This window comes from Physella acuta, unplaced genomic scaffold (genome assembly GCF_028476545.2).
Source record: "Physella acuta isolate Inbredline_101_S28 unplaced genomic scaffold, ASM2847654v3 ptg000494l, whole genome shotgun sequence".
In the NCBI taxonomy this organism is placed as follows: Eukaryota; Metazoa; Mollusca; class Gastropoda; family Physidae; genus Physella; species Physella acuta.
The window spans coordinates 526,239-542,893 of NW_026732013.1; the positions used below are offsets into that span (position 1 = coordinate 526,239).

At 30.2% G+C, this 16,655-nt stretch overlaps 2 protein-coding genes and 1 long non-coding RNA gene across 6 annotated transcripts; 1 reads left to right on the forward strand and 2 right to left on the reverse strand.

Annotated features, from left to right (window-relative positions):
* Positions 1-1,053: 1,053 nt before the first annotated feature.
* Positions 1,054-10,568, reverse strand: LOC131944469 (coiled-coil domain-containing protein 42 homolog). Its single transcript, XM_059305101.1, has 8 exons — positions 10,376-10,568; positions 4,525-4,630; positions 3,898-4,002; positions 3,661-3,746; positions 3,121-3,292; positions 2,316-2,548; positions 1,979-2,063; positions 1,054-1,751 (listed from the first exon to the last, which is right to left on the reverse strand). The coding sequence occupies exons 1-8, from the start codon at positions 10,429-10,431 to the stop codon at positions 1,656-1,658; spliced, it is 939 nt and encodes a 312-aa protein (XP_059161084.1). The 5' UTR covers positions 10,432-10,568; the 3' UTR covers positions 1,054-1,655.
* On the reverse strand, positions 6,013-9,913 carry LOC131944470 (uncharacterized). Of its 3 annotated transcripts, none has more exons than XR_009387026.1 (5): positions 9,448-9,913; positions 8,457-8,695; positions 7,918-8,056; positions 7,686-7,802; positions 6,013-7,307 (listed from the first exon to the last, which is right to left on the reverse strand). It is a non-coding gene; the product is annotated as an uncharacterized LOC131944470 (long non-coding RNA). The 3 variants fall into 3 exon arrangements; XR_009387028.1 differs by having other exon boundaries at positions 8,282-8,695; XR_009387027.1 differs by having other exon boundaries at positions 9,297-9,913.
* A 394-nt stretch (positions 10,569-10,962) lies between the features above and the next one.
* On the forward strand, positions 10,963-16,097 carry LOC131944449 (acylphosphatase-2). 2 transcript variants are annotated; one of them, XM_059305064.1, is made up of 5 exons: positions 10,963-11,076; positions 12,858-12,874; positions 13,469-13,578; positions 13,714-13,870; positions 14,959-15,059. In XM_059305064.1, the coding sequence occupies exons 1-4, from the start codon at positions 11,025-11,027 to the stop codon at positions 13,826-13,828; spliced, it is 294 nt and encodes a 97-aa protein (XP_059161047.1). In that variant the 5' UTR covers positions 10,963-11,024; the 3' UTR covers positions 13,829-13,870; positions 14,959-15,059. The 2 variants fall into 2 exon arrangements, with proteins under 2 accessions (XP_059161047.1, XP_059161046.1); XM_059305063.1 differs by lacking the exon at positions 13,714-13,870 and having other exon boundaries at positions 14,959-16,097.
* The last annotated feature ends 558 nt before the right edge of the window (positions 16,098-16,655 follow it).

A 16,655-nucleotide genomic window follows, 5' to 3' on the forward strand; every position in this document is an offset into this window, starting at 1 on the left:
GGGGTTATGACCCCCCCTAACCCCCCCCTGCCTACGCCACTGGCCCTCGAGCTAATGAAAGTATGGAAATAGATGATGTAATGGCGCTCATACAAGATGTTTGGCCATTGTTGGGGAGGGGGAAAATGTAGTAGTGTGTTTAGAAAATCTGACACTTATGTCCGGGGGTGAGATTTAAAAATGCTATCCCTACAAAAGTATCTTCATTTAAAAACTAACAGCTAAAAATAGAACGACCCACACTTGGTGTGCACAAAGTTTTTACCATAAAAGATGAAATCAGTTCTACTTCACCCATAGCAGTAAAATTAACTCGTAACTAAACTATTGGAAAGATAAGACAAAAAATAAAATATTCAAGGGAAATAAGTCTGCATATTCTAACAGGAAAATAAGTAACGGTTAACTTTCTTCTTTAACTTCTTATGTTTTTTTCTTGAGCTAGCAGAATGAATCAAATTTTGGCATATAATGCATGCGATTTTGCTGTAATTAATTAATAATGTGAATTTTTTTGCAGTGTAAGGCTAAAAACAAAAGACTGAAGATAAAATATTTCTTGTACCACGGGCAGGGTATGTTGATGCTGACTATGCATCAACACTATGGTACACAACAGGATCATGGACATAACATACAAATTTGATAACTTTTTCAACCCCTACCCCATACAATTTTATTTAATTTTATTATTCAATTTTTTACTGAATTTTATTTAAAATTTTAATAGATCATAATTACATCAACCAGAAACTGATGATAATTGAATCAGCCAGAAAGTGATGATAATTAAATCAAGCAGAAGCTGATTGATTTTTCAATATTTATTGTCAGCAGTGTAGGCCAGTAGATATAAAACAGGAGATTTTTGTACACGTTCGTTTTGTCCTACTGTCTAGACATTGCACAAGCTTGAAAACATTCATAGCTTACTCAGATATACGCAAACAGCAACAGCTAATTTTTACATGAGTTATACATGAGGCAAACTTTCAATCATTACTTTAGCTAATGCATATATATATATATATATATATATATATATATATATATATATATATATATATATATATACAAATGAAATAAACTTTACAAGTTGCATTATTTACATTATGAATTAGAACAACAAAATATGTTTCAACAACATAATTCCATCAAATGTTTGTAAATAACATCTAAACAATGAATACACACATATTTATTCTTCTTCTGCCAACATGTACTAGATTTGATTCCTTAATTAACATTAGCTAGTGGCATAAGAGGGGAGGATGATGGGGTAAATAAGCCACTGCAGAGAACATTCTGGTAGCAGCACTTTAAGCTAGAAAACTTCTAGAACACTCTAAAATCTTGTAAAACTTTCCATTAAACTAAGTAAATTACAATACTTACAGAATCTAGCAGGAAACAGGATAGGAAAAATCATTTTATATAGATATGAACTATTTTGACAGATGTAACAATTTATTGTCATATAATTCATATAATATAGGAAAAAATTTAAAGGTAGATCAAATGAGATTAACAAATATAGCTTATAATTCTATGCCTATTTAATTCTTACAAGAAAAAGTTAATTCACAAATTAAAGATACCACTTTTAACCACATAAACATGCATACATCAACAATTTGGTATAAATATTTATGACATTAAGTAGAGGAAGATGCAACATAGGATGTCCCTGAATGTTCCATCTTTTTTATTTCAGAGGTGATTTGATTCAAGTCTTGCACAAAAAGTTGAATCTGAAATAGAAAACAATTATTCATTCATGTTTTTTAACAAGAAAGACTTAAATAAACAGGAAATATACAACTGTTTGATGGCATGCCCTGAATTTAAGTTTTTAAAAAGCAAGATTTAAAGTTAACAATATTAAACTGTTGGATGGCATGCCCTGAATTCATGTTTTTAACAATTTCAATTACAACAGGAATAAAGAAACTGATGGCATGCCCAGCCTCAGGCCCACCTGTGTTAGTTGCTCTGTTGTGTCCTCAACATCATCCAGCTGATTTTGATGACTGCGAACCAGTTGATATAAGTTATGTGTCGCCCTGTAGGTGAATTAGAAAACATTTTAGGACGACACTATATAATAAATATATTCTATTATATGCCTCAAATCCACTGAAAATGTGCCTGCTGTCTAAAGACAAGAAGAGTAGGGTATAAAAGCAAATATGGCTACATGCTCCCACACTGGCCTACAGAGGCACTTAAGATTGTGCAACAGTACTAACCAGTTCATCTGTGGGAGGCACCCCATGATTTTGGCATATCACACGACATCCATTGAAATGACTTACATCTTAATTCTCCCAAGCAGAAGAGTTTTTGTTGCTGCTGTATTTTTTATATGTGTCCACTTGCTCTCCCACTTGACTGCATCACTCTGGGCGGCGTCCAGTCTGGTTTGCAATGTAGACAGCTGATTGTTGTAATTAAGAACTTGGTTTTCTTTCTCTTCCATGTACTTCATTAGATTCTGCTTCTGTTTCTCTATTCTGTCGTGATTCTTCTGGTCCCTCTCAAGCAAGTCCTGAGAGAAAAATTTTAAAATGTGTCTTGGGAATCACATTCTAATTTATTATAATTGCTATTTTTTTCTGATATCAAATTTAAATAAATATTTTTAACAACTTATCTAAAATCAAAGCAATACATAAAGCTTTTGAAACATTGAGATATAATTTTCAGCATTTTATGACCTATAAGACTACTTTTTCTATAGCTAGACACATATTTATCCTAGTACATGATTTCTACATGTGTTTCTTCTTTAAAGTTTAATTAAATGCAAGTGAAAAATATATTTTTTGAAACAGTAATTTCTTTACAAAAAAAAAACCATCTGATTAGATAGATCAGTCAATTTTTATTACAATTTAAAATTATCTAAAAAATGTGAAAACTGCACAAGTCCAGTTTGAAAAGTAGATTTTTAAATGAAAAAGTGTAACACAACACTTTCTTAACATTTACACCCCCCCCCCCCCCCATTTGATTATATATCTTAAGAATTCTCTAGCTACACACCACTTCAGGAGTGTGACTTCAAATGTTGACAACACCATTTTGTAGCATAAAAAATAGAAAATGATAACATCTAACCATATGGGTTGCTGTTAAAGTGTCCCATCGAGTGATGATGTCACGAATCTCATGGAAATCTTCCCCTGCCTCCAAAACTTTGTCCATGTAGGTATGAAATATTGTGTACTTATCCAACTTCTTTTGTAACATTTCTTTTTCCCTCTGCTGAGCATCTGTCTCTTCTTTCACTCTGTAAATTTTAAAAATTCATCAAACTGAAATATTCAACAGCTAAACATAGTGTGAGAAAATTATTGTATAAAAGTGATGTATTCAAAAATCTTGTGTTTTGTAATCTTATTAAATAACATAATTTTTTTGTCAAATTGGGACAAAAATGCATTGCATCTTTTTGTAATATAATTTTGTAATAGGCAAATAGCCATAGGTATTTAACTCTGGCTTTTTGTTTAAAAAACTTGATAAATTATGACACTCAAAAACTTACTTGTATGTTTTTCTAATTTTTAAAAAATAAGAATAGGCTGTTCTATAAAAATAAGTAAATTATTTAAAAAAGGTAGTAAACTAAAAATATGTGTAAAATATAAACAAAACCTATCAATTTCTTTGTCTTTTTGCTTCTTCAATTCCCTTTCATCATTAGCTTTTTTAACAGCTCTTGCTCTTTTAGAATCATTTTCCTAAAAAAATAAGAAATGGAGGGGAAAAAAATTGTTCAATAAAATTTTCAATCACTTATCTTTAACTTTTTGATTATTTGGATCTGGGTAGTCATAGTACTTTTTACGTCCAGGGTATTACAACAAAAAATTATTAAATCATATATAATACCTTTAGAAATTTGTCAAACTTCAGTAAAGACTCTTTCAATTGAAACTCTTTCCTTTCCAACTCTTCTCGCCTTTGTTGTAAACTTTCCATTTTCATTTGAAACTCCTGTAATTAATATAAAGATCTTTCTGTGTTAACATAAAAACATCTGGCTCTTCTCATCTTACTGCCCAGACTTTGTGGTTCCAAAGAAAAATTATTAGACTATGGAGCCATCTTGTAAAACCATTCAGCTTCTCTTACTGTTGTAATATCTTCAAATACAAATTATTAATACCAGTACAAAGTTTTCGATCTTGAAAGGATAATTTGCTTTTAAGCTAACTGGCAAAAACAAGTTTTTAAACAATATCAAACAAATCTCAGCATTATTGCTAATGTTTTTTTAGTACTTCTAATCTATTTATAATTTCATGGTTCCCAACCTTCCCTTAATCTTAACATTAATTTTAAATCAATTCCATCATAAATGCATTTAGCTGTGGTCTGCAATACTGAATTTTAGTTCATAATTTCATGCACTAAAAGTATTATCTCCCCTCACTAGCACACTGGAATATATGTCATGGTTTTACCAAAAGCCAAGCTCATACACAATACTATACACAATACAACATTATTATTTACCTCTTTCTGAGCTGCAAGTGCTTGCTCTACCTCAGCCATTTCTCTTCTTTTCTCAAGTAACCGTGTGGCAGGAGTGAGGTGGTCATCCTCTCGCTCTGGCATTTTTCTTTTTTAGACAGATATAGTTCGTTAATACAGAAATGCAGGTAACAATCAAGTAATTGCTTACATTCTTATGGATTTAGAGTGTTAACATCCGAGGGGTGGGGGGAGGTTGGTAAAAGAATTAATGTGAAACACTTTTTGTGAAAGGCACTTAGTTTTAATAAATGACTCCAATCATTTTAAGAGTTATTTCTTGGTGAGGGTCAGATTCAACTACATAATTAAAAAATAATCAAAACTAATTACTAGTATTTACTATAAAATAAAGTAATGTCTAATATAAGCCTACTTATAATGGTAGAGATATAGGCCTACAATTAATAATATTTATTAATAAATTAAAATAGGGGTCATCCATAAATGACTTCAAGCTATTTTGACGATTTTTACCTCACCCTCCCCTCCGCCACACATCGTCACAAAAAGCCAGGCCCCCTCCCTAAAATGATGTCGAACCTCAGTCGACAATCCCCCTCAAAATTGCAGTTGAATTTTTCTTAAAACATCAATATTTTTCCAAAATCTTGTCTGAACTCTCTCAACATAGAGTATTTTAATCAATTCCTATTACAATTTATTAAAACAGTTTACTAAAACATGAAATAATGGCTAAAATTCATTTTCTAACATTGCTGTTTTATAATGCAAAAGTGTGACATCCCACCATCAGACCCCCCCCCCCCCCTCATCACACACCATCACAAAATTACGGACCCCCCTCCCCCCTACGAGTGTGACGTCATTTATGGACGACCCCATAGACTTCGTTATGCCTATGATGTGTAAAGTAAAGCTATCAATTATTACCCAGTCAGCACACATATATTGGCCCAATATTGGCTAAACATTGGTTACCAATATTGGCTACATCTTGGTGCAACATTGGCTTAACCTTGGCGAAACATTGGTAGTGAAACTCGGCATGATGTTGGCGCAATGTTGGCACAATATTGGCTATATCCCGGCTACATATTGGCCCAACATTGGCTAGATCTTGGCCAAATATTGGCTATATCCCGGCTACATATTGGCCCAACATTGGCTATATCCCGGCTACATATTGGCCCAATATTGGCTACATCTTGGCTCAATATTGGCTATATCTTGGCCCAATATTGTCTATATCATGGTTACATCTTGGCCCAATATTGGCTACATCTTGGCTCAATAATGGCTATATCTTGGCCCAATATTGGCTATACCTTGGCTCATCCTGTATTATATCCTGGCTACATCTTGGCCCAATAATGGCTATATCTCGGCTATACCTTGGCTCAGCCTGTATTATATCCTGGCTACATCTTGGCTCAAATTTTTATTTTTAGCATACAAAAAGATCCATTCTCATATCAGTCATAATATTTACAAAGGTAATTTCAAAATGTGAAAGAAATTTTAATCAAAATGTAGTAAAGCAGCAATACATACACAAGAACTGCTCATCTATTAAAATCTGTATTATACCATCCATTCAATTGTAAGAAAATTATAACTATACTATAAAGTATTGATTGAAAAAGAATAAGTAAATTATAGTGTAGTAACTTTCATTTTGACTTTTATACAAACAAATTAAAACAAATATACAAAACATTTTCATATAATGTAACAGATGTTAAGCAGGCCTACAGTTTAAATTAAACTAATGTAAAAACTTAGTTTACTGTACAAGAATACAGAAGCTGTCTTGTACTATGATACGTAAACATAACATTAAAAATAAAAGTATAAAATATTTGTCTAACAACATTTAATTGCATAGCTCGTTTAAGTATTCTAATTAAGGTTTACATTTTAATGCTGGACCAGTCTGCCTTGTCCATAAATAACAGAACGAAAATATGTTCAGGATCTCTAGATTATAATTGTGGTTAAATAGTGTTGAAATGAATGCCATTGTGTATACAAAATGTACAATCTTTCAAAAGACAGATGGTTCGAGGGTTTATACGCATTGTGTAGAACAGGAATATCACTGCGATATTTAATAAATGTTTTTTTGTCTCGAGTATGAGGTATTTAATTATAGTAAACTGAATATATATTAATTTACTTCATTAATTAGAAATAAATATCACCAGCAGAAGTATTGTCAATACAAATGTTGCAAGCTTTTTTCAGATTGTACAGTGAAACTAAATAATGAAAGAAATTTGCAACTAATTCTTTAAAGAAAAAAATGTCAATTGTATATTTCATTTAGGGCATTAAATCTACACTAAACATACATACAATGCCAACTTAAATTATTATATTATTACAAAAGGAAACAATTTATTAATTTAAAATCAGCATTTTTCTTAGACTATTTTGGTAAGAGCATCTTTTCTTTTCGTTAAGCACTTAAATGCAATATGTATTAAACTGTTAACCTGATCCATCTGATCAAATTTTTTTTTTTAAATCTGATCTAAAATTATTACGAAAATCACCGTTGTCCTCATTCTTGTGGACCCTTGTGGAGCTGAGAGACACAACCACACCTCTCTATTTTTATACTTGGTTTTAGGAGATTCCCCAAAGTTGTGTCCATAAGACTCTGCCTGCTTGTGTTTTGTTCGTTTCTGATATTTTCCATGTTTGTTTTGGATAACAAACTTTCTCTTTCCTTTGGGATTCAAATCCAATAAAAGCCTGGTTGTTGATTTGTGCAAGGTATGTCATAATCCATCCACATTCTAAAAAAGAAAAGTTACACACTAAAAGTCATTTATGAAATAATTACAACCATACACTGCTCATTTTGCACTAAATTTATTATGTTTATTTTATTTTGCACTGCACTGAACATACAACAAGAAGCCCCTAACATCATGTTTGCTACCTTGTAACGATATATTATATAGGTATAAAGACTGGTGGTCTGGGGTGTTCATGCTACCCAGGTAACACTTATACTGCATATATATATATATATATATATATATATATATATATATATATATATATATATATATATATATATATATATATATATATATATAAACAAAAGTGAAAAAAAAGACCTGGTAATAAAAAAAATAATAGTATGTATATAAATATTATAAACCCCTTACCCTATGTCTCTGAGCTAAGAAGGTGCCAGAAAATTTTTGAGCAATTTCATCAACTTTATCAATTCAGTAATTGAACGATTAGACCCTTCAGAGTGACCCAGAAGTAATGCTTGTGGTCTGAAATTATTTTACTAATATCAGTAAAGGCATTAACTACACATGCTGATCAATACATGCAAGCAAAAATTACTAAATGAAAATTATTATTCACTTTGAAACAATGTAAACTTACAGTTGTTAAGTGTTAAGAACATTTAGTCATTTTCTGGTGTAGCCAGTATTTGGTGAAGTATCAAGCAGTGGGACCTTATAATTTATTAAAGATTGATATATCTCCAGTGGGCTGATTGATATACACAACACCTGGAGGCCTGAAAATAAATGGCATTCTTAGTTATTAAATATAATAATAAAATGAGTGAGTGATACAATAAATGATAGCCAGATTAGATACTAATTTTTAAGTATCTCTGTTTATTTGATCTCTGTATATAAAGGATTGTGTAGTCAACACTATATCTAGCCACCTTTTTTATTTCATAGTCTTAAATTGGGTATATATCAGACTTAGGTGAACTGATGAATGTACTACTAACTTGGCTTTATGTTTAGCAATAGTGTCCTCAACCATTTGCCTACTCTGTCCTCTATATGATAATATGAGTAGTGTTGATCATTAAGTATGGCTTACTAATAGTACCATCTTATCGCTGTTGGTCATGAAATTAAGTGTTGCTCTGAGGTCTCCACACTACTATTTACACAACTTACATCTTATTCATCAAAACATGCATTAGACTGGAATCCCCAGGGAAAAAGGAGGGTGGGCCGGCCAAGGAAAACATGGAAGAGAACGGTTGAGGAGGAGGCGAAAACAGCTGGGCTCTCATGGGCACAGATTAGAGGAGCAGCCCAAAACCAAGTCCGCTGGAGATGTGTGGTTGCAGCCCTTTGCTCCCCAGGGGCCACAAAGGAGTGATGATGATGACATCTTATTCTCCCATAGGGACCTGTAACAGTAATAGAAATTTGAATGACAATCTTGAATCAATTTAGAATTCTAGTTGACTATTTTTTTTTCAAAATTAATACCTATCAAAATACACTGTTTAACATGTAGAAATTTGTTCTATAATTGTGTCTACTGTTCCTCTCTCTCTCTCTCTCTGAATTAATTAATAAAGACAGTTTCAAATCCTTACACAAATAGGCCTAGAACAATAAAATTAAGTTTTTAAAAAAGTTAAAGTGAATGATTATTTATTAATTTATAAACATTTAAGCCCCCCCCCCCCCTTTCCCTGTGCGTGATAATTATACCTAAAGTTGAAAACCAATAAATACATCGATCTATCAATAATCAATATAACCCCAAACGTACTTGCATACTTTTCAATACAAAAAAAAAGTGCTGTCAAAATTAACCGCCCTCTGATTACGATTTTTAGTTATTTAGTATTATTAGAATCTAGATCTATCTAGATCTATCATAAAGGAGATTATTGTAAAATGTAATTTTAGCCTAATGCCAAAATAAACAGAATATAGACTCTAGTATTATTAATATTATATAGATCTAGACTAGATCTAGATCTAGGCTCATTTTATTACCTCAAATAAACTACCTTTTATAACTTTTATTTGATGACTTAGGCCCATAAAGTTAAAGTTTCCAACAAAAAAATACGAGTTTTCCAGATTCTGCATAAATACAGTTATACTACTTCTCACTGTTGAACTAAAATGGCTACAGTGGGCCTACCTGTTTTACTGTGACTGGATACAAAGTCTTTTGTTAAGAAAAATGGCGCAGGACCGGGATGCTGGCTTGCGAACAATAGGAAGGAATGTGAACAAAGGGACAATGGGCGACAGGGGGCCGGTGGCAGTAGCGCACACAATTTTAAAAAGATTAACAAAATGTTTAACACATGCAACGTAGTCTGTTAATCATGCTATGTTTACATTAGAGCATGATATTAAAAGATAAATTAATTTTAGTTAACATATATTAAGTTTAACAAGCATATTTAACTAAAATTTCTGCAGTGAATCCATAAATCAGTGTAATCTTGGCAGCCAAGGTAAAAACGGTTAAATATCAAGGTATCAAGGGATGCAAGCATGTACAAATCTTGGCTGTACCCTGGCGTAAGCTTGTCCAATGTTTGGCCATGATTACAACATTGGGCCAAGGTTGGGCCGACCCTGGTATTACATACTGTGTTAGCTGGGTAGTAATAATTAAATCAGCCAACGCGCACAGTATCTGTAATTAGTAATTACTAATTAGAGACTATTATCATTAATATCATTCTTTTAATACTAAGCCTTAGTTAGTAAACTATTATTTAGTATGCTAGTTAATTAATAAAATATATTAATCAGCTAAAATAGTAAAATAGCCTAAGGCCTAAATTAGTAAATTGGCAAATTTTAATTTACTTAGTAATACTTAGGAATAGGCTATGGCCTTTACTCAGATTGCCTATAGTAAATAGTTATAAAAAGTATTATAGTAGTAGTAACTTAGTACTAATCAGTAATAATAATTCAGATTGCCCATAGTAAATAGTTATAAATAGTATTATAGTAGTAGTAACTTAGTACTAATCAGTAATAATAATAATTAATAATAATTAGTAATAGATAGTACTAATTATTAGTTATTAGTAGTACTTAGTACTTACACAAGTAGTTTGTCTTCAAACGTGGTCCTAAAATACTCTTCTAAATTGACAGTCATTTTTTTTTATTTAGACTAGAACAGTATTTAAAGAACAAAGCTATAATTTTTTAAATTGTTTATTTATTTAACAAACTGAATTTATGGCTAATATTTGATAAGGGCTGCAGGTGGTCTTTGTGTTGCTAGGGACGCGAGTTACTTCCGCATTAACCTCTAATCAATGCTTCTCGAAAAAAATAGTACTTTACTGGCTATTTAGAAAAATAATTAAATTAATATATTTTGTGTGATTTTAAATCATTTAATAACGTTAATGAACAAAAATTAAATTACTATTACTATTAAAAGTTATAATAGAAAGGAATGGAATTTAAAAATAATGTTTTTAAAATACTTAATTTTTTACTGTTGATATTTAACGAATTAGCTTGTGTATAAAATTAAAATATTATATTAGATACTAATCTAATTCTATACTATTACTATGAAAATATATTTTAAAAATAAGAAACAAATTTTTATTTCTTATGAAATATATTTCAAATTATACTTTTATTTAATACAATTTCTATAATATATTTCGATTCAGCATATTAACCGTTCAATAAACATGATTTTAACATTACGCGACCGGTAGAAAGTTGTTTATCATGGCGACCCCTCTAAAAAGTGTGAGTTTTGAGGTGTTTGGAAAAGTTCAAGGTAATAGATCTAGAATAAATAAATAGTTGTTTGCATCAAATTTTATCTACAACATTCTAAATCGTTGCATTATAATATGTTTTTAAAACACAAAATCGCATGATTTTGTTTCACAGATCTAGTCTAGGTCTAGAATTCTAGAACTAGAAATCTAGATCATCAGATGTGCTGATGTCCGGGCTGATGATGATGTCTGTTGATTGGTGATTGATGATTGATTTAATTTTAATTGATTAGATTAAAAAAATAGATTTAGATCTAGAATTGGTTCCGAACGGACCCGGGCGAGAAAAGTCTCAAAGGTATTTGAGAGGCCCATTAAATATTTTTAAAAACATGCACAGTGTCATGCACAGCTTATAAAAACCTGTCTTTTTTGTTTTGTTTTTTTGGACTTTACTAAAGATTGGATGTATTTGATGTTCTTAATATTTTTGGTAACTAAATAAAAAAAATTAAAAAGGTGAAAAAAATTTGGTTTTCACGTGTAATGGCGACATAAACAATGGCATCCTGCTATTGGATAGGCTAGCATACATTTATTGTACAAATTGTACGCGAAAAAAAGGGAGAATTAGGTCATATGGTTTAAATTTGCATTGTTACTTTAAAACTTTAATATTATCTGCAAACAAAAATTATGATGTGGGGCTGTCAGAAATTGATCACGGAGCTCCTGTTGAGCCAATCAATGTTTGTCTTATGTCGTTACGAAAGTGACACATCAGGTTATAGCTTAGGATTTATGAAAATAAATGGAAATGTAACCTTAAACTCAAAAAATTATTATGTAGTTCTCTGGATTTGCAACTTTTATAACATTGATTCTAAAAATATTATATTTCTGAAATTTTTTTGGGCTTAAGTTTTTATTTTTTATTATTTTTACTTCAGCTACGAAGTCAATATATTTTTTAAAAAAAAAGAATTTTATCCATGTCACCAATATGATGGAAGTATCCTCGTCAACTTGGTGACCTCCACTATCAGTAAACAATGTAATAACGAATATTATAGCTAGCCAGTACTACTAGCTACCTAGTTGCTAGATCTAGAAAAATCTAGTATTGAATGTTTGAGCTCCCCTATTTCTATATTGGCATCTGAGGTCTGCCTAGTAATAAGCTTAATATACTTAATTTAACCATAAACTTAATAACAGTATAGACCAAAAAAGCTATGGTAATTTACTAAAACGTATTAAATGTAACTTTTCTCCCAATTTACTAAATTAATCTTTTTTTTTTTCAAACTTAAAATAGTCCTTTTGTTTGGAGTTTTGGAACTGCTATCTTAAAATGATAATAAATTTTGATAAAATGTTTTCATAAAATTTACAACCAAAACTGCTTGGAAAATTTGTAAAAATTATATATGATTGATGTGAGTGTATTCAGTTTATGTTTTCCAGTATTTGACACTTTTTAAAAGTTAAAAGAAACTAAAATATTTAAAGATTACACTAACAATCACTGGCAGTCCATTGCTGATCATCTGATATAGATTCTATCTGCTTTGTTTTTTTGTTTTTTTTTTTTTTTTACATTTTCCTGTAATGTTTATTGTTTAGTTATTAAAATGCAGCTTGAAGTTAAAAAGTATTCATTGGTGAGTGATCATGACTCATTGAATGAGGAACTCAAATTTCTTTTCTTACTTTTTGTATTACATTGCCAATTTTATGCTTTCATTGAGGACTAATACAAATGTTGTTTTGACAAACCAGTTTGTCAAAACATTTTTTTGTTTATTGACCTAATGATTTCATATATTTTTTTCAGGAGTGTTTTTTAGAAAGGTATGTTTAATAGATAGTAAGTTTTTTTATTTGTATATTTGGGTCACTTTGTTAAAATTGTAAGGGTTTGTTTTTTGCATAGTTTATTTTATATTTATTTTGGATTTTTTTTTATCTCTGTAGATCATTATTCTGTAGCCATGTCTAAATATTTGCTTAAGATAATTTACCCGAAAAAAGCATTTGTTCTAATGCTAGGCTAATTCATTATTTTGGTTTTAAAGCATTCATTTTTCTATGATTAAAAGAAATTATTTAAAATAATTTTAATTATACATTTTTCAAACAAATTTTTAAAAAGTTGCTGACTATTTTCTTGTTTCAGATTAAGCACATTTTCTTTCTTAAATAAGCCTACATAAAACATCACTTTAAATTTTTATGTCTAGTATTAATTTGTGATTAGTTTATATATATATGATGTCTAGGTTTTAAATGAACTGGAAAAGGATGAGTTTTTCTGTGGCATAGGAATTTTAAAATAGTTAAGGAAAAATAGTGTGCATCATGAAAATAATTCTGCTCATAAAAAGTAAATTAGCTGGAGGCTCATTTTTCTGTAGTCTTTTATAAGTAACTTCTATATCACCACAGCACACGCAGAGTGAAGCAAAGAAATTAGGACTTACAGGATGGGTCCAGAACACACAGGGTGGTACAGTGATTGGTTGCATTGAAGGACCAGAAGATAAAATAAAAATCATGTAAGTAAAGACTTACATCTTCAGTTTAGGTTTTCTGAATAGGTCTCTACAACTGGGCCCTTCAGTAGGGTGGAGCACTCTAGAAAAAAAATTCACATTTAGGCCCATTCTACTATGAATGAATTATTTTTACAGGAAAATTTGGCTAGAAAAGACTGGCAGTCCTGAGTCTCATATAGATAAGTGTGTGTTTTCCAATGAGAAAATAGTGGATAAACCAAGTTTTTCATCCTTTGATATCAGACATTAGAGTTAAACTATAATCTCATGAGTTGGTTAAGTAAATTTCAAGGTAATTTTAATGTGTAACATTTCATTTGATTAGAGGAAAATAATCCATTACACTTTTAGGACTCAAAAAAAAAATTAAATTATTTGTAAGATTATGAAGCATTTTTCATAAATATGTATTAGGTTGTGGAATATTGCATACAATGCGGGTTGAAAATTTGTATTACATCTATTTTCTTTGTTTGATTTAGGAAGTTCTCTACAAACTTCAAGTTATTTTTTCTTATTTTCACAGTGGTTCCGTTGTTATAAAGATATTTAACAATCATATTTGACATGGAGTAATCTACATTTATTTATATTTTTCTTTAAGTGAAATACATGTTTACAAACTTGTAATTTTTATTATTTAGTTTTGTACCCATTCTATTCATAAAATGTAGAAACCATAGACTTTTATTATTCTCTTATGAAAGAAAAGATGGTTTTATTTTCTTATTAAAGTGCATTTACATTATAACTTGTTATAATTTTTTATTCATGTTTCTTTTCCTCTCTCTTAGTATCTGTGCTTTGTGAAAATATAATAAATAGTCAATATTAAAGTATTAAAAAAAAATTAGTTTATTGATTGGAATGTTTTTAGAAGGCGGGGCAGTTGACTAAAACAACAATTGTAAAAAAATAAAATAAACTCTCAACAATTTCCTTCTCCATTTTAGCATCCCTGATCATCTGCATCAGCTTACCTGAGTTCTTAATCTTGTTATCTCCCCTTTTTGCTGTTGAATTTTGTAATCTTTAAATAAATTTTAAATAACTAATTGAATATCTAATTGAATTAAACATAAGATATTCATGTTTTGTCAGTTGTCACTGTAAATTCTCTTGTCTGGAAATTTGTTAAAGATATTGCTCTATTAGGTATGGGTCAAAACTGTGTTACAAGATTTGACCACAAACTACCAACTGGACCATGTTAGTGAATGTTACTTAAGAAAAGATTGTTAAAAAGAAATAATTGTCCAGTGATGTAATTGACAGTGTAGATAACTAACTCTCACAGTTATTGCAGTTTATGTAAATGTTGAAAATATAGCCAGACTTGTTCTTTTGCATATGTATTTTATATTTGTATTTTTTTTCCAGGAAAAAATGGCTTCAAGAAACAGGTAGTCCAAAATCCAGAATTGAGAAATGTGTATTCAAGGATGAAAAGAAAGTGGATTCAAAACATTTTCATGGGTTTACAGTAAATCATTAAGATATTTTTGAATCAATTTTTTTTTACCACAAAAGATATAACTACAGATGATATTGTGAGATTTTACTCAGTTGTTTTCATAAGCCACTCTATGATTTTAAAAACATTTTGGTAGTTCACTTTACAAAATATATTCTAATGGTGGAGGAAAATATTTGTTATTTCCGCTTCCTATTGTACATATGTAAATTTTGCCAAATCTTTCATCACCAACTAACACATTCAGTAACTGCTAGGAAGTGGTGCTGCCATTTTTATCACATATTTTTTTCTGTGACTTACTCGTATATTAGAAAAAAATAATAACAATACATTCATAAGCCTATGATGTATTTAGTCATTTAGGTATTTACACAAAAAAAGTTTTGCTGTTTGAAAAAGTTATTTTTAATTTGATACATTTTCTCACATTTTACAAAAAGATGAAACCCTATTGTTCACATGATAGTGCCCTCGGAATTTTTTATAAAACACAATCAAAAACCCGATATCAGGGTAAAAATGTCAGGCTAGGACGATAGATGTTTGTATAACAAGTTACTATTGAGTTTTTCAGGGTATGCTAACAATTGAGGACTGTTTTTTTCATTTTTTAGACTTATTGTTTTTAACTGCATTCAGCCTCTTTACAAAGGCAAATTTTGTTTTAAATTTAGAATGCAGTATTGTATGTGATACCTTGTGAACTAGATAATCCCTGTATCTGTCTCAGAATATGGTTTGCAGATATCAACATTAGTATACAAATGATCTGTCTTGAGTTGTGTAAAGTTGCAATATATTATTGTGTGAACTGTCTGCCATTGAGGTGAATCTAGCTAAATTGTATGGCTGTTTGATAATAAACCTGTTCGTTACAAGAAAGTATTTAATCATTCTAGCTTACTTTGTTTTAATTTTGTAATAATTCTCTTGATTCTTTGGTAATATATAATTTAAAATATTTTATAACTCGTCTCAATGGTTATCATAATGTAATATTTCTATACGGGTTACAAAAATAATAAAAAATAGTTGAGATATGCTTTCAATAGCTTGTATATTTTAATGTTGTCCAAAAGCATTAATACAATATCTTCATGTTTAAGAAAACAACATAAGCATCCTCAAAAGATTTTTTTTTTATATCAACTTCAAATATCAAAATCTGAACAAATAGCAAAAATTCATTTCCCTCATTCAATGGTTTTAAATTTTTCATTGCAGTACATTTGACTAAATAACTTCACAACACAATTAGCAAGTAATTGCACAAAACTTAAGGCAGTACAATCATAATTTACCATGTAGGGAGGGTATGGATGGGGAGGATACACTGCTCCTCCCATCAACTGGCATGAAGTGATCCAACATTAGAGAACACAATCTTTTCAAGGCTTTATACAAATATTTATGCTTTAGATTTTCTTTTACTAAACACATTTTTGAGTGAAAAAAACTTCTTAAAATCCTGCTACGTATCAGTATTTTCATTTATACTGCATATTACTGAAACAAAAAGGACATACATTTTTGAAGCAAACACTATATTAACAGTAAAAACAGCTTCAATGAAAGAGTAAATGGGGAAAACATCAAACAT

Excerpts from the sequence above, each read along its gene's own strand:
- LOC131944469 (XM_059305101.1), bottom strand. The coding sequence starts at position 10,431 with ATGACTGTCAATTTAGAAGAGTATTTTAGGACCACGTTTGAAGACAAA. Across the intron at positions 3,293-3,660 it reads AAAGACAAAGAAATTGATAG|AGTGAAAGAAGAGACAGATG; the intron begins GTTTTGTTTATA and ends TAAAATTTACAG. Across the intron at positions 1,752-1,978 it reads CAACAGAGCAACTAACACAG|ATTCAACTTTTTGTGCAAGA; the intron begins GTGGGCCTGAGG and ends TTTCTATTTCAG.
- LOC131944449 (XM_059305063.1), top strand. The coding sequence starts at position 11,025 with ATGGCGACCCCTCTAAAAAGTGTGAGTTTTGAGGTGTTTGGAAAAGTT. Across the intron at positions 13,579-14,958 it reads GAAGATAAAATAAAAATCAT|GAAAAAATGGCTTCAAGAAA; the intron begins GTAAGTAAAGAC and ends TTTTTTTTCCAG.